A 26,873-nucleotide genomic window follows, 5' to 3' on the forward strand; every position below is an offset into this window, starting at 1 on the left:
ATGACAAATATATTGTCTCTAACTGTTGAGTTTTGTATTTATGGGCATAACTTGGGGGTTATTATCCTTCACTTAACTGCTTCATTTGTAAGATGTGCAGAAACTAAAATGATGAACCTGTTTGTCTGCCTGGAAGTAACCTGGATAGCATGCAAAGGTGCCAAAGCAAAGCAAATAAGACTGAATACACGAAGAGAGTTTTTAAAATTACACGTATTTTTTCCTGTTTTTTTAATTCAGTATAGAAGATCAAATGGAGCTGTCCCTTCTGAAACTGTATATAGTGGCTGCCAGAAGCACAATATTGGACTTTCTGAGCTCATGGTTTCATCTAGTCTGACAAATCCTACATATCTCCGAAGGCTTATTGCCAGAAATGTGACCATGACAACTACTGTAGTGTCCAAACTCTTCTCCACAAGCTAGGGTATAAATTTCAATTCAGATCAATTGAATTTATTCTGCACTTGTGATTATAGACATCCCCTTTGTAATGTAATTGTCTGTATCACACATCTTTTTACAGATTCATACATTAGTGGAAGGAGTGAAAAGGGAGAGAGGACCCGAAAAAGTGCACGGGGTCAAACAAAAGAATACATAAACAAAATGTATGGTGGTGTGGGTTGTTATGCAATTTTTATTGTCATTTGTATAGGAAAAGATATGTAACTCATTTTTGGGTCTGTCACTTGTGACTCATGTTGTTGTCCTAGACAGTGGCCATAAAAACCTCACAGCGATCCATGCCACCTCATTGCTTAATTTACAGTCAGATCTCCCTTTGTAATATGACAGAGTTGTATTTTCAAGGTATGTAAATTTATATGCACTAGGTAGCAGGACTGTATTTTATGACAGTAATACTAAGAGATATACAATTGTCCGTGTTGCTGGTTGCTCAACATGTCCAAACATTTCTAGTCAAGCATTCTGAAGAAAACCAATAGGATGAATCTCTTTCTTTGTTATACCTTCCTGCCACTCTACTGGCCCTCAGGCAAATAACAACACTAAAGCCAGGGAAAAAAAAAAAAAGTTTTGTCTTATGAGACCACATTTTATGTCTGTGATTTGTACATATGCTATCAGAAATGCTGCCCCCAGTCTTTCCATATGAAAAACAGGACTGATACTTTCCAGCCTCCCATAAATGACTTTCTAGCTTAGATGTTTATGCCATAAAGTTTCATTTATTAATTTCAATATATATATCTACTTTCACATCCTTCAAAGGAGGCACTACAGCACACAATTGTAAAATAAATTATAAATAGTCTCAAATTCTTATTTTATACATAAAGTGTGGTCACACAAACAGAAGGGCTACCATAAATCTGTCAGCCATCTCCGCACAGAAATGTTTATACCTTAAATGGGATATTCCATTTTCTTATATTTGTCACCCGAAGAAAAAGGAAAAGCTGCAAAACTGCAAATATTTGATTAGCATGGTCATCCCAACCCATGGAATAACCTAAGGATATTTGACTTTGCTCGGAGAGGACATCTTGCACCAAAGAGTTGTTGTGGGCCTGAGGTGTGGGGAGAGACACAGGAGTCTGGCATAGCACAGAGGATGTTATGAGCTTATCGGGAATAGTTCTGTACTAAGAGAAATAATATTTTGTACTTCAGGGCTTCTCTTAACTAAATGTTTCAGCTGCTTTATGTTAATGTTAGTGAAATTTATCCTTCACTGTTACACATTCGCCCATGAACAAAATTACCTTCATATTACCTTCCCACATTATTTGGTAGTGCTTTTTACAGAAAGGAACATGAAGCAATAACAACTTTACTCACTTGGATGGCAATGCTTCTCTCAGTTTATTTTGAAGACAATACACTTCATCAAGATGAATATCTGCAACTTGCTCTTTTTCAAGGCCTTCCTCATTTGCTGAGAGTAGTTCCCTAAGGTTTTGTGCTGTCCATGCATCAGGTACTTTTGAAGACTGTGAATTCCTATTTTCTGCATGGATCTCATAACCCATAGGTTGATGTAAACTAGAAAATGGTTTGATTTCTTGCATAGCTGAATCTTGCACTTGCATAACATGCCCTTCCACAGGCAAGGCTGTGTCACTCAAAAATATGTTGGAAATACCACTCGATACAAGCTGGTCAGAGGTCTGTAAATGAAACACGAACATTTTGTACTTTTCGAGCTCAGACTTCATATCCTTAATTCTTTGTTTCAATTCTTCTTTATCATCTAGGACTTCACAGTCATCAAGTGCATCTGTACTTGTTACACTCAATTTAAGAGAACGCAGGCACTTGGAACCTGAATTCGCAGTGGCTGAGTCAATGTCCTCATGTTCCATTGAATAAAACTCTTCATTTATCCCTTTTAATGAGTGCTGGATATTCACATTGGTAATGTTATGATGATTTTCCATTTCTGAAAAACAGGAGGCTTGCGTGTGAATATTAATATTTATTTATCTGACATTCTGTTCTTAACAGCACTAGAATGAATTCATTTACTTCTATAATAACAGAATAAAAATGCAGAATAATTACGAACTGTACTATACTTGTTTTGGACCTTTCACCTCTTTCTGTGATTTGCCCATTAACTCAACTTGAACATCAAACACTTCAAACCCCTTATAAGCTTTCAAACAAGCAATATTTAAAATAAATCTGCTTTCTTTTCTGAAAAGATTGAAAATTACTTTTGCTATATTCAGTTCTGAATCAGAGACACCAATGAAGCCCCGTCCTTTCCAGCCACAAAAAAATGATAACCTTGAATGTAAGGCACCGAGATTTAAAAGTAGACTGTGACCTTATATGGCTCTTCTAAAACTTCTAATTAAATATTCTTTTTCTTCTCACTTCAAAATCTATACAAAACCAATTGGAGCATAAAGTCAATGGAATTTTAAAAAGATTATCAACAAAATAGTAAAATTTGAAAAAGGGTCTTTAATAACTTATTTTTAAAATGTGTTCTAAAAATCTATACAAATGTTCAGTGTTAAAGGTTTTACTGGCATTCATTTGGCATGCATAGCACATCTCTTAGTTGACTTTGCCACTCCTAAGTAATGCAATCAACCCAGATTCAGACTAATAAAAGCTACATATTCCTACATATACTCTATGTTAATAGCTCTATGTATGTCAAGGGCTGTAAGTATCTAAGAAAATGGTATTTTCTGGTTACCAGTAAATTAAATTCTCGCCTTCTATTAGTTCTGCAAAAGATCACAGCTACTTAGAAACTCCCTTTTGGGAGTCATGCATTGATCTTGCAGACGTCTTAATACTTTCGAATCCCCTTGGTTTCTATGAAGAATTTGAATGCCCAGGTTCAAGCTCTAAATCAGTCCAAAATCTGACTCAGAGAAGTATGTCTGAGGGGACAGCTGTATATGAAGTTTCAAGACAAGCACAAGGACAAGACAAATCAAAACAAATATAGCCTAAAAGCAGGAAAAAATGAAGCTGCAATACTGGAATATCAACATATTCGAAAATAAGTCTCGATGTTCTCTGCAATACACAGATTGCTGCAAACCATTATTTATGTCATTCCAAGGGTGACAGAATCACAGGACAGAAATGTTTCTCAGAAAACACTTATGTATGAATGCAAGAAGACACGGGGAATAAGAGAAAGTGACATTAAGTTCATTAGCTTCTCTTCCTCCTTCTCTACCTGGAAGGCATAATCCCTTGACTTTGTAGCTGGTTGCTGCAGTAACACTGATGTCAAAGAAGGTTGTGGACTGAGAAGGAAAAAGACTCAGATACTAGATGAACTCTTAAACTCTATAATCCTGATTTCATGCAAATATTCCAGACAACAAAAGCAGGAAATAAAAATAGATATTAGGGAAGAAATGTTTATGATTAGAATATGGGTTACCGATTTTAATGAGACACTGTCCTTTAATTAAAGAAGAACTACTAAGCTCTCTGTGCATATATTGGTCCATACACACAAAGGGCACGCACAGGGCATGATCCTGCAAACTAACTAACTGGCCTCAGTGACACTACTTTTAGAGTAAAAGTAATGATGCGACCAAAATTGGCCATATCCTCTGTATTCTGTAAACAACAGGTTAACTAGGTTATTCAAGCCCTCCCATAACTGACTAAAGGGTTATGTAGAAACACCTAATATACAGCACTAAGACTATTTACAGTTTTGTTAAATGATTCCATTAGGTTTCAACCTAGTTGAATGCTTTCAAATAACTCAGATAAGCAAAATTCTGTCATTCAACTGATTCATTGCAATAGTTCTTAACTAGATGCAGAAGCATAAAGTAACAAACATATTTAATACAGAGAAGTGTTCAGAAGTGAGGACATTAGCAGTAGAGATCAGGGTTAGGCACACAACTCATTATTTTTACTGGTAACCAGACTCATAAATCCCCATGACCCTTCTGAAAGTATAACCCTTAAAAGACTAACTGGGATTCTTAGAGCAGTTAATCCATACCAGCTAAATAAGCAAGATTTAAAACTGACATATAGCAGCAAAAGAGACAATTGCCTGCAGTAAATTACAATTTTACACAACTTAGAAGACACTAGAGTTTTAGTTTTTATATATATATATATATACACACACACACAATTTAAATGCTCTACCTTGACAGTTTTGCTGATTTTTGTCCATCAGATATTCATTCTTGACCCCTGTATCCAATTCAATGTCTTGCAAGTCAACCTGGGCCCCACTATTGTCCAGTTTGATCAATGAGGTGACTGAAGAACAGCAGGGGGGAAAACAGAAGGCAGTATGTGAATGGAAAAAAATTCAAGTGGAGATAGTTAAAAACAAATTAAAAAAAAAAATCACAACCCACACACAAACCTGATTCTCTGATAATTTAGAACAGGAAAATCATTTAAGGAGCAACTATTGAGAATGTAATACAAACATTACTGGTGGTATGAAATGGTGTTTTCACGTTTTTAAAAATACTCGAACTACAAGGATGTGAATAGCATCCTACCAACAAATGAAGACAAACATTTGCAAGTCCCCTTTGTAATATAACAGCTAATCATTTATAGTGTATTTTTAAATGTTTCATGTTAAACTTAGAGAAAAGGCTAAACAGTTCATCCAATACTATAACTGATTATAGACTTCTGCAAACTTCCATTGCATTAAGTCTCAGAATTACTGTCTGTAGTACAAGTGTTATCCACTGCAGAGTAAAGAAACCAGTACGAAAAGGAAATCTCAGGACTTTAGTACTAACAGATTCGGGTAATTTCAGGATACAATTCAATAGCACTTTCCCTCTCAGAGTTCTCCATGGATTTTGCACCTACCAAAGCTAACTGCTACAGTCCAATCAACTTCAGTATGTACCATTGAGTCATGCCATATCTTTCTCACACCATGATAATGTTATCATTAACATCAAAGCCTCTGCAACTTCTGCTTTTGACAGTAGCTCACTTGGTGCTTGATTTAATCTTACTTCTTATATTTACACCTTCTCTGTCCCTCATCTGTCTTTTACATCTCTACCCAGTTTTTAGTCTTACTGCTAAATGTATTTTTTTAACCACTCCAAATCTTTATACGATACCCATTGTACTCTGCCTTACAAATTTGTCATACGTTGCTGATCCAGATACTTTGTCAACAAGTAAATTTAAATTAACCCAGCTGCACTGAAAACAGACACAGATGACTTGACCGATCAGTGGAACATTGGAAAATCTTGTTTATGCAGCATAAACAAATTGGGTATTTTTATATTCTCCTGTCTCCGTTACTGTTTTCATTAGGCTTGGAATCCTATAAAGGAAATCTTTCATTTACCTGAACATTGACGTATGTGTGTGCATGTGTGGGACCTTCCCAAACTGTCATTTATTACATACATTATGCCATGCATACAAGGGACTTTCTATTCCATACAAAGCTGTTATACATTCTAGCAGCAAAGATAAATTTAACTAAAAGAAAAAAACTACAGTGTTTTCTATATAGTCATCTATATATAATTTGCCTACCCAATAAATATTAAGAATAAGCAGCATTGTACTTATGTAAAAGTGATCTGTTTTTACTTTCTACAAGAAAAGAATACACTATTTCAAGCAGCATTACAAGTTATTATGTCTGCTCTTTAAATGCAATTGTTTATCTACCTCTCACTAACGTGCTCTCCTCTGCAGGCTCTTCTTCAAGGTTTTCAGTTACCGACTTGCTCAATAGTAACTCTCCATTTGTTTGTGCTTGGAATTGTTTGTTTTGTACTTCACATGCTTTCAGATCTTCATAAGGTAGCCTCGTATGATGCTGTAGTTGTGAATCTGATTTCTGCTCACAAAGTTTCAAAGGCACATTTTCTAGTGGTCTGGATGATCTTAGGAGTACAGGCAGACGGGACTTCTTGGGCAGGAAAGCAGAATCAGTCTGAAAAAGGTATTGAATAAAATGAGAGGTTGGCAGGTGGGAATGTAGCAGTCACATAAAGGAAGTATAAGCTAGTATTCCAGGAAAAATAAAGATTCAGTCAACTGTCACATAAAATAGTAAGATTGCAATACCCTTGCAACGTGGAAAACTTACATTCAGTGAGCCTATGCCACTGGTTCAATTTTCTGAGTGAGTGCTGCTTATGCATCCACAACCACCCAGTGAGTGGCTTCCAGTCCATGAAGCAAGGCAGCAAAATCACCATCAACTAAGCAAAGGATTTTAATCAGTAGGTGTATTAGCTAACCCTAAATTTTTATAAGCATTAGGAAAATAGTTTATTACCTAAACTGACTTTTCTAACTACGTCCCACTCTCGTGAGTTGTATCATATCTCACAGCCCAGGAAATGTTTCCCTTAAATCCTTTTTTTTAATATAAAAAAAAAAAATAAGGATCTTTCTAATTTTTCCTAAATTTCTGAACATGTTTCCTTTCTTCCTCTCTTTCCATCCAATAGGCACTACTTCAAACCAGCCCTTTGATACCTTTGAGCAAATGAACATAGCTTTGCATCAGCTGCAGAGGAAATTTGCTCTACCATAGAGAAATTTTTTATGAACAAAAATAGTTAATTACCAATACACTCTATGCATTGCTTCTGCAGAATTCCCGTCTCCTAGTGTAACAAACATTACATCATTGGAGTTGGGAGGAGAAGCTAAATTTTTTAGTGGAAATCACTACATGTTAGCCCCTCACCTCTTGAAGACTCCACACAAAATAAATGTGTCCTTGTTTAAACCACAGAGCATAAAGTAGTGCTATCTCCAAAAAGATAAAAACATGCAATATGCTGATGAGAGTTATAGAATGCTATGTAATAATAATAAAAATCAATAATGGCATGTTCAAATAGATTTAGTTTATTTCTTTCACCGTTCATTTGCTCCACTAGTGTTTTAAGTCCTGTAATTTCTTTTACCACCCAATGTACTCTGAAATACTTTTTCACATTCATTTCTTAGCAATTATAGTCTTTATACAATTTAAAATAATAAAAAGCAAGTTCCATTTTCCTAATGATATACTCAATTCGTTTTGTACATAAATGAATACAATATCATTTGGAAGCTGAAAAATAAATCCAGTTGAGATGAACTTCCTGGTAGTTTTACTAAAATGCACAAATAATGTTGACCAATTTCCACCTGTCTCAGGGCTGTTGCATATACATACATATCACCCAGATTACTTAAGGTCCAGTTCAGCAGGCTATATGAAATTATTTATAAAAGCCATTCAGAAATATCAGATACACTGGATTAGACCAAACAAGAAGACTCCTAAACTGCATTGAGGTTGCAACTCATAAAAGTAGAGAGGCATCTGGAACATGATGAACCAAAACAGTATACTGAAACTTAATGAAAACAGGAACTTGAAAAAAAAGATTTCAGTGACCAGAATTGCAGAAAGAACTCTTGGTATTCCCCATGGAGGGCCGACAGGCCTCTGCTTGCCTTCAGAGATTGTCCTTCGTTCCTGCGAGGTGAGACCAGCAAATAAAAGACATCACTCATGCTTTTAAGCAAGTCATCACAAGCAGATCTTCATTAATAGGCCAGCTAGGATCTCAAAACCCAGCCCCTACTATCCATCTTTATTATTCCTCATTTCCACCTGCCCTCATCTCTTCATGTGCTCCTGAAGCCAGCTGCCTGGGATAGAACAAGGCAAACAGATCCACTCCTTTCTGCCTCAGAAGGGCCTGGTCAGACTAGCCAAGGCATCCTAAAGACGTGGGCACAGCTGTCGCAGCAGCCTGCCTGCCAAACACAACTGACCATATACCCAATACCCTAAGAATGCTAACAGTAGCCTAAGAACATTTCCATTATCATTGTCTTTCTTTCCCAAACACTTTTTTTTTTTTGTTAAAGACAGAAAACTTACCACCAATGGGGAAAGCTTAAAAGAAGGTAACTGAATCTCTGCTAGCAAGTGAAGATGCCCTGACAGAGTTTGATTACATGTAAGCTGATTGGTGAAGCAAGACATTGCTTTTGTGAGTTACTTGGATTTTGATTTTTCAGGTGTATCACAACCTATTCCTAAGATTGGCAAAAATTCCCTAGGGTGTTTTCCAGGGAAAACCATGCATGCCAAAATTTTTTCCTTAAAATCCCATATGGAGATGCTTATTCCAGTACAGACAACATCTCGTGGTTTAAAAGCACCTTCCTTTAATGAAGTGGAGAGAATAAGAACAAGCTGGAACATAAATCACTAGCTCTCAGAAATCTCTTGATCACTAAAGTCATGGAAACCATTCCTGCAGTAGGTGCTACAAGATTCTCTATTAGAAGTGCACAAAGTCAAAAGCAAGATTCTCCTTTGTCTCCCCTGCAAGAGCTAAGATCTTCAAAGAGTTTTCAACTTAGCTTCTATAACTGCTACTGAAACAATACACATGAACTCTTTAGTAGACACTATTGTTCCATCTCTTTGTTTAGGATCAGAGGCTGCCTGCCTTCAAAAGGCTTGAAAACTGAACTGGCGTAAGCAAATTAAGTAAGCCTGTATTCACAAAGCAGACTCTGTGCACCTAGTTTCCAAACCAAATATGAAGAACTGCCCCCACAGTTTTATAGAGCGCTACTGGTCATACTTCTGTAAGAGCAAGACACAATGCTAAGATGTTAATAAAAGCACAGAATTAAGATTCGAGTTTGTTGAAATCTACCATTAAGTCTTCACCAGCATGCTCTGAGACATTATGGACGTCTTCAATTTTCTAGACCCCATTTGCCTCTTACTTCTGCACTTTATGACCATCTGAACACAGATATAAGGCTGTACAGAATCAGGCCACTATGCTATAAACTTTCTCTCTTTCCAAATAGCTAATAATATTCACTAGTATCTAGTCCCCGTGAGGAATGAAACTCAATTAATTAATGGTCTAAGGCATACTGAAGTGCATGATGAAAAGATTCAAATATTAAGAACAATTATCTTAAATATATTTAGCATATATCTCTTCTCCTAATTTTAAACATTACACAAAAGCAAGATTTAATATTAGAAATGAAACGTACTTTTCTCTTTTGTACATCTATCCCCTCAGTACTAAAAAGAGAATCTTAAATAAACTTACTTCATTTGTTCTCCTTGAAAAAAAAATTCTTTCATGCTGCTCGCCCTTCTTAAACACATTTTCCTGCTGATGTTCTCTTTCTGCATTTAATCTTGAATATTTTGTTTTTTCTTCTGAGGCTCCTTTTTTGCCTTCATGTTTCAATCTCATGACATTACCCTCTAAAGTCATTGTTTGTGTAGCTGCATCTTTCAATTCCACTTTCAACAACTCAATATCCTTATTAATCTGTGGCGTTGCATCTGGATAAAGCTTCTCTTTCCCATCAAAAGTTGATTTCAATTCTACTTGCTGCTTTAAGAATTTATTGACCTGCTTGAAATGTTTGAGTTCAGCTCTTAGTTGAATAATCATTTGCCTAAGATCTTTTTCATCCTTTTTCTCTATATCTTCACTTGAACATTCTTGCTCAGTTGTGTTCAGATGATCTAACAGTTCATTTACAATTTTTATTTGTTCTTGTCTGCTATACTCAGGAAGGAGGAAAGAAAAGGCATGAATTTTTATTTTTATTTAAGCAAACAAGAACACCTTCTAAGAAACACTTTTGCAGTGTCTTGACATACTTGAGATTCCCAGGAGACTCTTTTATTCACTAATGAATTACTCACTAATGAACAGAGGTTTTGAAACATTTTCACAGCATGAGTTATAACACAAATTATCTCATCAATGTTTTTCTCGAATTCATGACCATATATGCTCTATCACCCCTTTCCTCATCCACGAACAGTTAGTAAACCTCTTGTAGCTAAATCAATTGCTTACGTAACAGTAATATAAGAAACAGGAATGGGTTTTCAAACCATTTTACTTTCTGATTGAAATACCTTAAAAATAAAATTCCCACCAAAACACAAGAGACTCTAGATGTTGAGTTTTGCTGAAATGTGTCCCTTCATGTATTTCTAATGTAACATAGAAGTTGGAAACTGAGAAAGCAGCCAAAAGCCTGCAAAAACAGCTCACTACAGACCAACAAACTGCCTCACAGATAACCAGGGGTCCATCAACAACTGTTTAGAAAGCAATGTTTTAAGTGAAACTGAAGCCAAATAAGAGGCACTTAAGGTATAAGCAAGTCCTCAAATTCTACAGATGATTTCATGTGTCCAATAAAGAGCAGTTTGTGCCACTAAACATATAAACCAGCATTTAAAACAACTGTATTTATACAGTTAGCATTTGAAGTTGTAGAAACTAACTAGGCTTTTTATGTCTTTGTCTGGCATCTAATGTCATTAGTGAGAATTGTTACCCAAAGCACAGGCTCATCACCAGTCAGTCAGGACATTTATACTTGGATATAGAAAATATTACACACTAAAATGCTAAAGATGATGGTGGTGGAATCACTCATTAGCAGACTTTTAAGTAATGTTAACAAATAAACCAATGTTATCTGTTCATCTTCTAAGAGCAACATCCCCTCATTTGTCACTAAATAGTGCTTTGGCAACTAAGTCCGTTTATGCCTCTTGGAGAGTTTTAGATAGTAATGTAAAAACACAGAATTGCTTGAGTAAAGTCAACTGCAGTGCATCCTGAACCCAGGACAGGATTTGACTTGTGTAACTCCAGAGGACATTCTGCTACCAGCACTGCTGAGCCCTCTGTATGTGGAAGGTCATTCCCATTGCTCTTCAGAAAGCACTATGGTGTGGCTAGCTGAAGGAACAACACTGACGGGCACTGGAAAAAAGTCCCCTCATACTGTATATAGGCTTAGAACATGGAAAGAACAAAAAGAAAAATGAGAGTGATCTCCAGCAAAGCTGTAATTCAGTTTTCAACCAGGAGATTAAGTGGTTTAAAAGCATGAAATTGGGGGGGGGGGAAGTAATGATGATGTGGTTTTTTTTTCTATACAACTTCTTTCTTGGTGTTGTCCAGATCCTACAGAAATGAGCATTTTGCCTGGGAATGGATTACATTGTAGTGTAGCGCCTGTGCACACACATACAAAACATTTGTTAAACTAGATTCAAAACTGACCTAAGTACTTACAACATGGTTCATCTCAGCAGCCCTACAAGTGGTTTACACTGGAATAACCAATTAGTCAACTGCAGCATATGGACACAGACTCCCTGATTTGCCTACAGAAAGCAAGCCTCTGTCCAAGCTGTTCAGATGGAAGGACAGAGGCCACAAAGCATACCAGCAACGTCCATTCAGAATTAACACTGCAGTCACTGTAACTCCGTTTCCTCCATCCTCAGTTTCTCACACGTATCACTTCTACAGCAATACAGATTCATCCCTTCCAGCACACCACCATTCCCTGGTCTGTGCTTTCTGATATTTTAATATTTAAAAAAAAAAAAAAAATCAGCACTACATATCATCATCTGTGCCCTTTAGCACTGCTAGCCCCCATCCTGAAAACAATTCCTCTGTACAGTAAAACTCCATGTATCAATAACTTCGGAGATTTTTTTTTATTGTACTGGTTTTTTCATAAGGATTTCGACTGATAGTATGTTTCCTAATTACTTAATTGCATGATAGACTAAAATGGCTCTGAAGGCGCCTTGCCAATCTCTCAGGTAAATTAGACAGTGCCATTATCTAAATTCACTTTAGCAAAATTATTCTCTTCTCAAATAGAAATACTGTCAAAAGCAGTGCATCTCTCACATACTTACGTAGATTCAAGTACAGATGCTCTATTTTCTCTTAAAAGAGATGTGAGCAAGTTCATCTCTTCTGTTTCATGTTCACTCATCCCTATTCTGCCAAAGTGTTTGCCAGTTGTATCATGTTCAAACTGAGGCTTATTTGGATTCCTATAATGTCTATCTTTGCAGAAACTCTCTGAATAGCCTGATGGAGTTATCTGTTAAAAAATTGCAAACATTTTCTTATTAGACAGGTATGCAATGTTCTATTAAATTCACGGCTGTAATCTTTTTGTAATCAGGTTTTGTAATTCCTGATGACCTTTATCTACATTAAGAAGCATCCACAGACATTTCACTTACTATTTATTAATAGAAAAACTAATGAACATCTATTTCATATGATTAATTCATAGTGATCAGTTGTTTAATACTAAGTAGATTTCCCTGAGGGTATTTATCTTTGAATACATACGAAACTTCTGGAATGTTGCCTGCAGATTTTAGCTAACTTTTTATTAGTTTACCTTTGAAACATCTATATTCAAAGTACCAAATTCTGCCCTGGGATCTCCAGGTGCAAACCCTGATGGCAAGGACAGAATGCAACTTATAGTATTTACAAGCTGCCAACTTCATTTATGTTACACTGGGGACAACTTCTACATGGGGTTTCTCCAGTAATTCTACCCCCATTTAAATCAATGGGAATCTTTTTATCAACTACGTGAGAGTTTAGACTGTGTCCATTTGGATACAGTTTCATCAGTACACATCAGCAGTGAGAGATTAAGATGTTTATGAGGTTAATATGAGAATCTTTACAATACATCATTTACCTGTTTATCCACCTCGGAAGGACAATCCATGGATAGCTGAAGGCATACCTAGTAAACAGAGAGACACAGAAATTACAAATTTCAAAGAACAGAACATCATTATTCGTCAACATAACCAGTCAAAATGTGTCATTTTGTGTCAGATTTTAGCATGTTACCATTTTCAAGCAACTAGAAACATTCAACTTTAATTGCACTCTATGATCTTCTGAGGTCCATTCCACCGTGATTTTCTCATCCCGTGATGCTTTCTACTACATTTATTTTGAATGACCAGAGGAAAGCTGATTCCAGAAATTTACGTAAATATGAAAATGTCTTCAGCAAATTACCATGATATCAAGTATTTCAACCCTGAGGAAGGACGTCCAATATTTTTTCATCAATGAGAGCAGCAGAAGAATCTCACATAATTTGTACTAGAGGCCCAACTACAAGGGAGGCTGAAGATTAGCGACGGAGAAACTGAGTGTGTGTGTGCGTATAAAGAAACACAATTTCAAGGGACTATCATCCCCATTAAGGAAGATTATGAGTATTCAAGCAGGAGGAAATAAGGACCAGAATGGAAGCTATCCTGACTGGAAGACCCTAGCAGCAGAAAAACACAGGCAGAAGCTTTCAGAAACTCTTTAGTATAACAATCAGTTGAAAGCAAAATCAGACACCAAGACAAGTATGCTTTGTTTGCAAAAGATATTGTGTTCTAAGAATGCAAGAATTTTAAAGGTTATGCAGAGAAAAGAGTAGTGTAACATAATGTACCCAGAGCAGAGTCCTACCTGACTGACCCTCTCATAAAATTGACTGTTCTGCATCTTCGTGTCATTGTCACCATCTTCAGTCTGCATCACAGGCTCTTCTGTTGTTTCAAGAAACTACACAAAGTATGGAATGATGTGAAAATGTAGTACAAAAAAATACTGTGATATGAAACATGCATAAATAAGTCAGTGACATGTCTTAAAAGAAAACAAAAAAAGCCTGTAATACAAAGTAACAAACACTGAATTAGATTTCTTCAACAAGATCAAAGGAAATTAATATAAAAAACAGGAATGATTCATATTACAATGAAACCTTATCTTTCACATTACTTCATTTTTATTTAACACTTTCCCCCCTTCCCCTCCATTTTAACAAAACAAATGAACATCATTTAACCTCTCCTGACAAAGGACCCCTATCCTCAGTCATGTTCTCAATGTGCCTATTTTATTTTCCCACTTCCAGAATTCCTTTTCACTCGCTACACAATTAAGGCTCTTCTCCAGCATCCAAGACATAGACACTTCTAAAAGAAAACACATGTAGCTTCCTAAAAAAGACTTACTGTAACAAAGGTTACATCTGCTTTGTCTTGCCTAAACTTGTCAATTTGCAGCAAATGGTGCCAAATCATCATTTTCCCTATTTTTCACAGAACCCAGTCCATATGCCAGAACTAATATTTCCTGAGCAAAGAGGAGGAAGCCCCAACTTTATTTTAGAACAGCAGCAGAACTCAAGTCCCTGACATCAGCACAGCAGATGGCAGGACCACAATCGCCTTTGGTTTGCTGGGTGTTACACCTGAGGAACAATCCTGAGCAAGGTACAAGACACAGGTTGCTCATCACTCAACGGCAGTACAGACCACTCCCGAGTGAGCTCCATTTACACCCAGCTCATGGAGAAGAGAATATTTTCACCTCTTTCATAATTTACCTCCTAACCCAGTTTGCTTCGGCAAGAGAGTACAGAATCTAACCTTACCAAAGTCAGTTTAATACTAGACATAAGGAAACCTCTTATTTAAAAATTATTATTATTACATTCAGTAGTCACACTCTGGCAAAGCCTTTCAGACAACAACCTGAGTACAATGACTGTCTTTCAACCAGCTCTGGGATGCACCCCAGAGGACCTGCAGTCACCACATTCCACCGCTCACCTGTGATGCAACACTCGCAGCTGCGTTCCATAACCAAGCTTTGCTATTCTTGTTTTCTCATATACCACTACATATACAGTAACGCAGAAAAACGTGAACAATTTATTCAGGTTCCTGGCTACATTCTGGTACTTCACAGAGCAAAACTCATGCTTTCTGGGGGAGTTCTTGAATGCACGGTGGCATGATTTTTGCGATATATAGTGGTTTAGGCACACATCAATACTAAACTTCAACAAAGGTTCCCAAAGTGTGGCAGACCTGAGCCAGAGAGCAGGTCCAACCATACAAGCAGTTACAACTCATTGAGCTGAGAGGAATGAGCAGCAGCACAAGAGGCAGAGGGGGTATGGATAAAGGCACATGAAAACACAGCACAGGCAAGCCTCTGTATCACTGCAGATGGCATCCAAACAGCTACATTTAGGGAACTCTAAAATAGAATCTCAACCAGATTGGACGTTTATATCAACTTGTTTTATAGCAACTTTTCCCAATCTAATAGAAAAAGATAGTTATTTAAGATCTTTGCTGCTAGAACCTCATTAAATATTAGAAACATGCAAGAGTGATGGTGACTATCAATGATGCAATGCCTGGCATGCCTAAACCACAGGTAGGATATAGCACTGGCACAGTGGATGCAACCTTGCATTAGATAAAAATTTTAGTCTTAAAGCACTAGAGGCAATAATATAGCACTGTTGTGTATAACAGTCATATTTTGGTGTGACTGAGGCTAAAGAAAAATTACCCTAAGACAAGAAAAGCAGAATCTTGAGCATAGTTACAGAAAAAGCAGTAAATTGAGATTATAGGTACAGAGCCTCAGATGACACACTGGCAGGAAAGAAACTGGTGTCTAGAGGTCGTGGATGTGATATTTATAGCTTCGATGGATATGAAGTGCGGTGCTGAAACTTATGACATGAAAAGAAAAACCTGCTTCCCCAGCATCACGTGCTGTAAAGTCTTGGCTCACAGCACGTCAGCCCGATTGCAGACAAACAGGATGCTTCAGGAGCGTTATTTTTACTTCCTAAGAACACTGGGAATTGAATGCACGTGTGGGGTTTGTTGTTCTTTTTAATTAAGCATGCACAAAATGGGCACATAAATGTATATATGAAATAAATGAGAAGCGCCTTTTTAACTTCCAACTCTTAGCACTATAAACAACTCTAATGGTTTAAGTAAGAACTAAAAAAGGTAGAAAGGGGATGGTGCAATGGTGCAGCATATTAATATGTTTTCCTTTTACTATTAGAAACCTATGTGCAAAACTAATTTCTGAGTCACGTTTTAATTATTTTGGTATTTTCACTTAGAAATTGGCTCTCTGGGACAACACAAACTAAAGACAGTCTGAAAACTAGAGGTAGACAGATAGGACTGTGGTACGTAGCAAAGATATGCAATAAAAAAGATATTTTTGCATTGTAATCATGGGACATCATAGCCAATAATATTAGCTATTATAAAAAACTGCTAAGGTTTAATTTTCCATGTGCAGATTCAGGTCGTCAAATTAATTTGTGTATTAAATACATTTGTGTATTAAACTAGTTTGCACATATAACTTACCTACCCAATGCAACCCCTTTTTCTGACTCAGCATTTTCTAGTGTACGTGTTTCCCAGGCCAATATTGGGCTTCATAAGTGATGCTTCTCAAAAACGAAACTATTACATCAGACCGACAGATTATAGCACACTAATATAAGACATGGCTGCAGTTTGAGCCTGGTCCTATGTCTAAGAGGCTGAAAAGAAACTTCTGTTCTCCAAGGAATATAATCTACTGTTCAACAAAATATTAAAAGAAAATATGTGGCTTAAGGCCAGAAAAAAGTCTAGTGAGAATAAGCTGCCTGTTTAAAGTATTTCCTTGGAGACTGAAAACCTTGAGAATGTTTTTTCCTAAATGAACCACTGATATGCTTGGTTTGCAAAGATCCCTGGAGCCCTGGAGGCTGAAATCACTGAGACTGCTTCTCTCAGAGAAAGCAGATGTTCAGAGGACAGTACAAAACCAACCTTTTTCTATCCTCCTCCTCCCTCCTGTCCAAACATGAAGCCAAAAAATAGAGTACCAGGGGCTGTCAGACCCTTGGGGATGCCCTGCAGAGACCCCAGCTTGCAGATTCATCTGATTTGTGCTCCAGCTTTGTGAAGGAAGAGAAAGATGGGTTCATTTTAAGAACCTACAAAGGGTACATCTTCCTGTGTCTGTCCAAATTCCTCTTGTAGCACGTTAGCATCATCTCAGCACTGCCTGCCAACAAATTCTAGCCTAAAATACACACAAAAAATAGGACTTGTTCTTTCTGACAATGGTTATTAATACACAAAATATAATGTTGTCACATCCATAGCCTGAAAGCCAGGTAGCTGTTTATTGACAAGACTGATGAACTGGTACCTTTTAAACTAAAAACATTTAATCACAGCTCCTTTAACTTCAGAGCATTATAGTACCGTCATCATTCTGGCACAGGTTAAAATACCATATTTTACTTTTCTGTTTCCTTCACCAGAATTTTGAGGCTTTATTTATATTTTACAAGCTTCACTCTTTGTCATTCTGCGTCTCATTTCACATAGGCAGCTTCTTAAGTAAGTAGCCCTACATGTTCTTTTCATGCTCATACAAACGCATGAGAGCATGATAGCTTGTCATGATAATCTTAGTACAGAACAAAAATTCCTTTGGTATTATTAACTACTGCATCAGTGGGGGTGCAGCACCCTCTGCAGGATGGCACAGCAAATTACTAGAAATATTACAGGATGTAAAGTGCAAGCACTTTAAAACAGATCACCCACAAGCTTTACAGAGCAAATCTATTAAAGTAACATGTAAATTCATTATTTTAATAAAATACGCAGCACCCCTAAAGGCTGATCTATAATTTAAGACATGTTTCAATTAAAGGTAACACGAATATGTCTTAAAAATGAAAAAGCAAGAATAATTTTGTAACTTCTATTGATTGCTCCCAGTGCATCTGCAGCACATATGGTAAAGGACATGGCCCTTTTTCCAGAGTCCTTCAGAAAAATCATCAGCAGTGACAGTTCACGAATTAGGCAATCCCTACATGCACCTGAATCAAACTATTCCTATTTATCTCTTGTTCTTTTGAGTTTAATTTAGATTTAGAAATTCAAGACAGAAAATACTACCGTCAGTATTCCTTTTATATTTTTGTCTTCCTATTCAATATATAGCATACAAGAACGATGTAACTGAACACAAAAACCACAGCAGAATATAAAGAAAAGTAATACCAGCCACATTTCCAGCAATACATTATAACAAGCTAGAAGGTTCACTAGAGTCTACCAGAGCCTGCTGAATATCCTTCAATATTCACGTATAATAAGATACATGGGGATCCAGCGCCCAAAATCCTTGGAAGTATTTTACCCAGAACTCTTCTTCCCCACAGCTAAAGTAGTCTTAACTTTTGGCAATAGCATCAAACACCGAGCAATGAGTGCTTCCTTGCATCTCTCAGCACTGCCACAATGCTGTCCACTTCTCCATTCTACATGAACGAACAAACATGTTTTTAAGCAGCCCAAAGTGCTAATCCTACTTTTTTGGCCATTGTGAACCCTAGTCGTTTTGCAGGTGGAGACAAGATATGAACTAAGCTGTCACAGAATTAGGCACAGCATGAGGATGACTCTTGTGAACAGTAGACAAGCAGACATTCAGAAATAGCTAAAATGTTATATAAGATATTGCTTTCTTTGTAAAGCAAAATTAACTCTTCCCCTTTCAATAGGCAAAACCAACAGACCACAGACGCCATAAATATTTTAAAGTGTATGTTGCTTCCTTAAAATCAACTAACCACATCACTGAACACTTGCTGAATTAAGCTGATTCTCTGTTGTGCTAACCTCTTAAAGTCGTTTACATCATTAATTTAAAAAGTTATTATAAGGAATTAGCAATCTAAGCTCCTAGGGTTTTACAGTCATTTTGCACTAATGTAAATGATTCCACAAGGTATATTAGATGCGAGAGTCAGATTCACTATTTTAACACAGAAAACCTACCTTACTCTGGTTTAATATTTTTAGTGCTTCCTTCCCTTGAGAATCTGTTGTACTGAGTCCGAGCTGCTTTTTCTTAAGTTCTTGATTAATTGACTGCAGATCCTTAACCATCAAGAGAAGATCAGTAACCTGAACAACCCAAGGAAGAACAAGCAAAACTGGTAATATCCATACTAGTATGAAAACAAATTATGATATACAATTCTCCAGGTAAATATACATAGCAGAGCTGGAAAGCCAGGGATTCTGTATCTGCTCATGAGACAATCTCCCTGTGTATGAAAACATGATCATATATTTGTAAGTTAGTGTTCAAAAAATCTAAACTTGGGAGACTAGCTTCCAACCATGTTACTAAGTTAAAATAGCAATTTTCATAATTCAGTAGCAAAAAGAAACCCAACGACACCTCACAACAGGCTGATTTGAGAAGAAACACTTTGGTGCAACTGAAATCACCATTACAGGGCAATAGTAATATTCAGAAACAATCTGTTCTTGTATCTCAGACACCCTTTGTAAGACATTACCAATGTGCGTAGTTTCACAAATATAAAATCCGTACCACAGAGGACAATCAAGTTCAAGACTTTCAAACAGATATTAGTGTCACAGACTTGCAGTATAATCAAGAAAGCAATGTTTGCAGAAGAAAGTGAAATCTTTTTATTAGAACAATGAATATATTTGGAAAAGGCAGATCAGCATACAGGCATACAAACCCTTTTTCAGGTAAGAAATGGTTTGTAAACTTCTTTTACTGATGAGTGTCACAGAACATGCCAAAGAGAATACTTTCAGTGATAAAAGTGGTATAACCCCAGAATGGGACTGAGACACAATCTGTTTGTTTTTTTTTTTTATTGACACCCGCTCAGTGTAAGGCAAGCTTCTTTCTGTCAGATTACCCACCTCCAGACTTTGAACACCTGCCTACAGTTCAGCTGGCCATGAGAAAGGTAAAACTTCACTTACATTCACACCCAAACAATCGTATTGAGCACAGGTCCTTATCATAAATTGGTGCACTGATCAGAGATCAATGCACAGGGTGCATCAAGAGAACAGGTTTTTGTACTCCAATACTGATTTATTGTTTGACAATTGCCTGCACATTTAATTTCTGTGAATTTCAGTTCTCCTAATGTAGAATGGAGATAATGTTAACCTACCTCAGGGTTATTTTATAACATGCCCTATTTATCAAAAGATTTGTAATGCCTGGGATGGGGTGTGCTATACAGAAGAATAAATTACAGACACCACTACCATCTTCATGATTAATAAAGGCAGATGAGGTACACATCGTTGAATACTTAATACAAAAACTTTTCTTTGGAGTTGGTATACTTCATGATGACTAAAATAAGGTATTGAGCCTGAAACTTGAATCCAGCTAACTAGCATAAAAGCTTTGCAGCAACCCACCTACGTTTCATCAAACTCTGAAGCTCATGTTGTGTAACAAGAACAAACAGTTCATAAAAGGTGGATCACAAACCACACAGATAAGAATATCACTTCCTTTCAGAACTACCAAGCCGTACCTAAATAAAGACAATGCTTCTTTCCATGAGAGATGCACAACCTATAAATGAGGCAGAATTAAGCCATTAAAACCAGTAAATAATAAAACAGATCAATACCTTTTTCTTAAGTTCTTCAAGAGACAGATGGTCTATCTGTAGGTTTAAATGATCTTGCTCTCCTAAGCAAATACTCATATAGGATGTTTGATCTCCACAGAAGGATAGTGTTTCATCTGTCAAAATAACCAATGACAGAAATTATTTCAGAAACTCTTATTTATTTGTAGGAAAACAAAACATAAAATGCAAAAACATGACTTTTCAAATAAGTGCCTACTAGTAAATCTCAGGGAGGCCAGTTAAAATGTTTCATTCACCAAAATAAGCTTTTTGTTCAACTCACCAAATTCTGTCCTTACATTTCTTTGTGCTTCTGACGCTTGGACATGCTGCATTTTCTGTTGTTATCAGCATGAGTCGTGAATGTAATTCTGCATTATAATTTGCATATTTAGCATTGCAATTAGAAATAATTTTTAGGAAGGATAAGTGAGGCAACGATAGTTATTCTAGCCATATTTTTATGAAAATAAACTCAAAGTCTCAATGCAAAAAGCCAGGTTAGACAAGTTATGGAATTTATTTTGCTTTTGGCTCAAAATAATTGAAAATTAATGGAATTGAAAATACTTTTTAATTTCCTCTATAGCCATATGAATGGTTTGTTACATTTCAATAAACACCTGTTCATTTGCAACATAGACAATTAATTCTCTATTATTCTATATATCTGTATTATTTCATTAAATAGTGAGAAAGCATATCTAAATTACGACAAAGAGACTTCCAAATTCTACTCCCCACTCTGACACTGATCCCATGGCAGCTGCAAGGACTCAAAGCTTCACAAATAATTACTAATTTTCAGAGCCTTCCTCCCTAACAGCCTCACCTACAGCTCAACTGCTTTTGACAACTGGGCCCAGGAGAGCCCCCAGGTCCCTTTGACTTCCCCTGGTTGTTCATCACCTCTTTACTTTTGAGGTCAGAAACTCTGAAATGGCAGAAGCTTACCTTTTGTCACTTATCAAAGCTGTGAAGGGAACGATGCCAAAATTGAAGCTTTAAGTGAAAGGTAAGTGAACAGGCTTTATTGTTTTTTATATATCCCCTACAGAATAAAACCGATGTGTCTGTACATGTGCAGTGAACTATCTTTAACAATGTCCACTTACATCATTCACTGCTCTATTTAAGTATATATTAAAAACACCTTCAAAGAAGTACAACAAACAAAAAAGTTATATTTAAAGCTCTACTATTTCTGAATAAACTACAAAATAACAAAACTACCAACTACTTTTTTCTTCTCTGGAAATACTTCTTGTGTTAGGAGGAGTCTAGCAATTTCCTGAGACAAAAATTTTTTATCAAAGTATTGTGAAATAATTAAATTCCACGGACAGGAAGTGATGCCATGGCCACAGATTTATTCAAAGTCAGAAATCTGATTTCTGCAGAAAAACAGTAAATTCTACGGGTACAAAATTGTAGGCAGCTTGAAATAATCACTGCAGTAGAATTGCCATAGAATTACTAACGTTTGCTGCAGGGAAAGAGAAAAACTGTGCCTCTGTATATGCCATGATTGCTCAAAGACATTCTGTTACAAATCCCTCAAATAATTTTCAGTACAGAAGGCCGAGAAGACGCCTTTTCACACCTTCATCTACTTTCAAACATTTCTTCTCCATCACTGCAAACTAACTATAATAAAACCAGTTTTCTTTTGGGCAAGAAGACCAAGAAAAGGGATGGTCTGCACATGTATACAGACCTTGTCGGTTTTTGACATCCTTAATCTGATCTTCTAAGATCTTCTGTAGATTCCGATTAGCCAGAATGTCATCTTCTAGTTGTTTTCGTAACATGAAGATGTTGTTTAGCTCTGTTTGCAAGCTATTTAAACTATGGAAAAAGGAGAAAAACAGAAATATATATTAAAAAAATCTTTAAGATTTCAATTGAATAAATTCTGTTGGGCATGGCAGTTTCTTTTATATGCGCAGGCTTCCACAAAGATACCATTTCACAGTAGCCATCACTGTATTTCATCACACAGTTACATCATTTTGATGCATAGGAACAAACAAATCCCTGCACAGAAAGATGAGAATAAGCCTTTACATCCACACCCTTTCTTGCTGCTTTGAACTATGCTGATTGTTTCAGCTTAATGACAGATATATTCTAAGGGCCAATTTCTTTGTACTTTTTTTAAGGAAAACTAAAATGACTAACTTCTGTGTATTCCATTATGTGGTGACCATGGAAACTTTGTTCCCTTGCTACAGAACTATGCTATACAATATAATGCTCCACTAAAAAAAAAAAATAAAAAAATCACATTTCATTGAAAATATGACCCAGGCACAATCCAACTATTTTAATTCTTCAGGTAGCCAACAATCTGTAAAGCGACCTTTCAAGTTGAAATTGCGTCAATTATCACAACTGAGTATAAATTCCACAACTTAAAAATGACAATTTGTCAACATGAGTTAATTCTTTAAGCAGCTTTTTTTCAACATAGCCACTGAAGTGCTTACTTTACCATCAGTCACTGTCTCCTAGTTCTCACAGCGTCAGCACATCCAGCTGTCCCCTGCTAGATCTTCCCCATTACCCTTCAACAGCATCGACAACACAGTTATGATCAGTCCATAAAAAGACTTAAGTACACTAAAAACTGAAATTGTAATAGTATGAAATAAACTAGATTTAATAAAAAATAACAAGGTGTTACTGAACTCATCGTATTATTTATTCTGACATTTAATTCACTCCAAAGCTCAGTACTTTAAGATAAATTAAGCTGCTGTAGAATTTCCAATCCGCTACAGGGAAAGGTCTGACAATCCAGGAATCTTTCAAACAAAATTCAAATCTGTCTTACAGGAGACTAGACAGAAGTAGACAGTATATCATACTTGCATGAGAAGAAGAGCATATTGTAGAAATGCATTAATTAAAAGGCAGCATATATGAAAAGACTCTCAGTCTGTCTTCTGACAAGTGTGCTGTTGTCGGGGTTTTTTTGCACAAGAAACCATTGCTTTAACCAGCTCTCCCTGGCTCAGGAATATCTTTGAAGAGAGAGCTCTCTTAAACGCTCAGCAAAAATTAAGAAGAAAAACAAATCACCACATCACTAAAAGCTAAGTAAGCTTTTTCTCCTTTTCCTGCGTTAAAGGTTTTATGAGAAAAAGCATCGATTCTCTGCTTGGAGAGACAAGAAATGTCTTGGTGCTGACATCAGGTAGCTTATTTTGAAAAATACCCATTCAAGTTGCATAGTCAAGTACAGTTATAATTTTCCCCATTTGAAAGGTATCCTAAGAAAAGCTGGTAGCAGAGCTGTTACTTAGTGTTGTCATTACAACACAGCATAGCCACAATCCCCTTACCCTCAGACTGTGTTTCAATGGCAGGGCGCCCTTTGTATGAAATACTAAACCAAACTGGCTTCTTCCTTCATTGGGTGATTGTTCAACAGAAACCAGCCACAAAAGGCAGCGCTCTTTTCCTCGAGATAAGAAGTAATCTCCCTAATCTGACTTCTATCACTATTCGTAATGAAAAAGATTCTATTATCAGCTGCTGAGCTGTGGCCAAGCACAGGACGGCATTACTATTAATGCGCTTATTTCAAATGCTGGATCTCATCTACTTTAGCAGTACTCACTTGCCGGCATTCAAACTATAGGGGTCTATACCCTGACTGCAAATACAAACGTGTTCCCACAAAGCTGGCAGGTACAAGCCTTCAGGCAGGAAGAGCTAGGAGCCGTCTCCCAAATTCTCCAAATACTTAATTAAGATATTTGTAATTATAACAGTAAAACCACATTTTACTAAAACCAATAACATTGTTACCCAAAGGCTAAGAATTTTCTTTATTCCATAACGTCTCCTCCTTGACTGCCACGCAATAGTAGGACACAAAGTAGGCCTGAGGTTTCTTTCTAGAATGCTGGGTTTTAATTTTAAAAGGTTGAAAAGTTTAATATGCTTTTGAAGGCTTTGCGTTGAAAATATCCTATGAAAATGTCAATTATTCTGTTTTGTTTAAACTTCTCCAAAAGCTTACTTGATTATATTCTTGATGATGTTTACATCACAATCTTCAAGGTGGCACTTTGAAAATAATCATTACCTGCATTTTAGAAGGAGTAAACTATGGTAAATCAGTCCTACACTGAACATTTCCCTGTGATTTGATTTTTCCCGTATAGTCCAACGCAGGACAAGTACCTCCTCTGAAAATCTAGCTGTTTTCTTTGGTACATAAACGTACCAAATATACAAATGTACATAAATAAACATCTGACTGAGCTGAGAATCCAATCCAAAGAGAAATATTTTTAGAAGCATTTAGGTAATTGAGATAACGCAACCTTAATTTAAAAAAATATTTCTATTTTAAGGAGGAAAGAAAAAAATATTTCTATTTTTTACAGGTAGCTGTAAAAGCTTCATTACAATGTACAGCTTCATTAACAATTGGCCTGTACAAAATAATGACCACTCCAGTTAAGCTACACTATTTTTCACAACTTCTAACTTTGGCCCTTTGAGTTTAGATTTTCCACCAAAATAGAAGAAGTACTTACCTATCAGATTCTTTAAAGGTCTTCACTAGTGTAGAATAAATATTTTGTTCCTTTTTCAAAGCAAGTATCAGCTTTTCATATTCAGATTCTTTCTTTTCCTAAATGGAAAAAGAGAAAACAGTAAACCTACAACGTAATTTTAAGATTGCCTGTGTACAACTATGTGCAGACACGCAAAGGAGAAAAGCTGAAAGGAGAAATTCAAAAGTCACTAAAGAGGACTGCCCACCTCGATAGCTTCATATGAATCTGGAAACTATTCAGGATACGTAAATCAGCTGTTATTGCAGGAAGCTAATAGCATTTTGTTATTTACCTACCATAAGTGAGTTACATATTGAAATACTGGTGCATCATTTTTCTGACAGCCTAAAATCCTTTTTCCCCCAGCATCCTCACTTCCTAAATTTACAGCTCAGCAAGCCAGGAACACGCTGGCTGCTGGCTACCATAGGGGAAGGCAAGGGTAGTAGAGAAGCCCAAGCACACATTTTAAAACATCAGCCTAACACCCTCTCCATATTCTGGATAAAACTGGCTTTTTTGGGGGCAGGGTTTCTGCAAATTCTGTTGCATTTCTGAATAAAAAGGATTGCACTGAGCTGCCAAAGGACGGACATGTCAGATACATGCTCATTGAGTCTGCTTTCTGAACACTCACCTGGGTGACTACAAGCTGCTTTCTCTGCTTGTGCAAAGAAAATTGTTCACCTGCAGCCTTGCTCAGAGAAGGTATATCAAATAAATCCAGGCTCTTCTGCTACTTGCTCAGGAAATACCTGCTATAAGTTCCCAAGATTTCTTTCAACCCAAAACAACCACTCAGCCACTTTTTCAGCAGGAGGCAAAAAATGCAGCTATTTAAAGGAGCTTGCACTTATTGCATAAAAACATCTAAGATATCAGTTGGCTCAGAAGAGAAAATATCTGGGATATTTATATCTAATTTAGATGTATTCATGTCAGGCACAGTATCTTCTGTCTCTGAGAAGAATGGGCCTTGTTGCTTCTCTGTTTTCCTTTCGGACTGAGAACTGAAAGCACGAACAAAAAAAGCACCCCAGCTAGTGGGGATGTGTATGGCTCTAGTATGACACGATAACTCTAGAGAACAAGAATGAGAGGTAATTCTGTCTTCTCCATGTTACAACCTCAAGACTGGAAACTAAACTCTCAAGAGATACTAAATCATCAGCGAACACATCATTAACAGGGAAGAAATCTACACCCAGGAGTTTTAAGCAGCTGTTATTACTCCAATTGCAGTTGCTAAGCCAGGAATTGCAACAAAAAATCAGCTATAGTAGAATCTCGTTAATTCACACTAACGATGCAAACACTGTTAATTTGAAAAATTCAGTATTCTGCAAAGTAAACAGTACAAAAGCAAGGACAACTGTTGTTTACTTTTAATTATTTACGCTCGTACTTCAGTGTGCTAGCAAACATGTTAAATAATATTTTGCAAATGTAATCAAGTTTTGATCAAATTACTTCCGTTGAGATAATCTGCATACCAGATCTTACTGCCGACAGAGCAGCTCCTACCACTTAACCCTGCAGATTCCTTGAAGAAGGGACCTTGCCTTTGCATGTGCTCATCATGTTCTGCTGCCATTATCCTGAGTGGTA

At 36.6% G+C, this 26,873-nt stretch overlaps 1 protein-coding gene across 2 annotated transcripts in view; it reads right to left on the reverse strand.

Moving 5' to 3' along the window:
- CDK5RAP2 (CDK5 regulatory subunit associated protein 2) overlaps nucleotides 1-26,873 on the reverse strand; it is an 80,008-nt gene that overhangs the window by 23,362 nt on the left and 29,773 nt on the right. The window contains exons 15-25 of one of the 2 annotated variants that reach the window (XM_040531574.1): nucleotides 25,242-25,339; nucleotides 22,406-22,536; nucleotides 20,686-20,801; nucleotides 19,040-19,168; nucleotides 13,818-13,913; nucleotides 13,036-13,083; nucleotides 12,224-12,414; nucleotides 9,576-10,041; nucleotides 6,145-6,412; nucleotides 4,621-4,737; nucleotides 1,807-2,407 (exon numbers count right to left, since the gene is read on the reverse strand). In XM_040531574.1, the coding sequence (XP_040387508.1) occupies nucleotides 1,807-2,407; nucleotides 4,621-4,737; nucleotides 6,145-6,412; nucleotides 9,576-10,041; nucleotides 12,224-12,414; nucleotides 13,036-13,083; nucleotides 13,818-13,913; nucleotides 19,040-19,168; nucleotides 20,686-20,801; nucleotides 22,406-22,536; nucleotides 25,242-25,339 (2,261 nt within the window). Of the gene's footprint in view, nucleotides 1-1,806; nucleotides 2,408-4,620; nucleotides 4,738-6,144; nucleotides 6,425-9,575; nucleotides 10,042-12,223; nucleotides 12,415-13,035; nucleotides 13,084-13,817; nucleotides 13,914-19,039; nucleotides 19,169-20,685; nucleotides 20,802-22,405; nucleotides 22,537-25,241; nucleotides 25,340-26,873 lie in introns of both variants that reach the window. The other variant, XM_040531573.1, reaches the window with a different exon arrangement.

Source organism: Cygnus olor, chromosome 19 (assembly GCF_009769625.2).
Source record: "Cygnus olor isolate bCygOlo1 chromosome 19, bCygOlo1.pri.v2, whole genome shotgun sequence".
NCBI lineage: Eukaryota > Metazoa > Chordata > Aves > Anseriformes > Anatidae > Cygnus > Cygnus olor.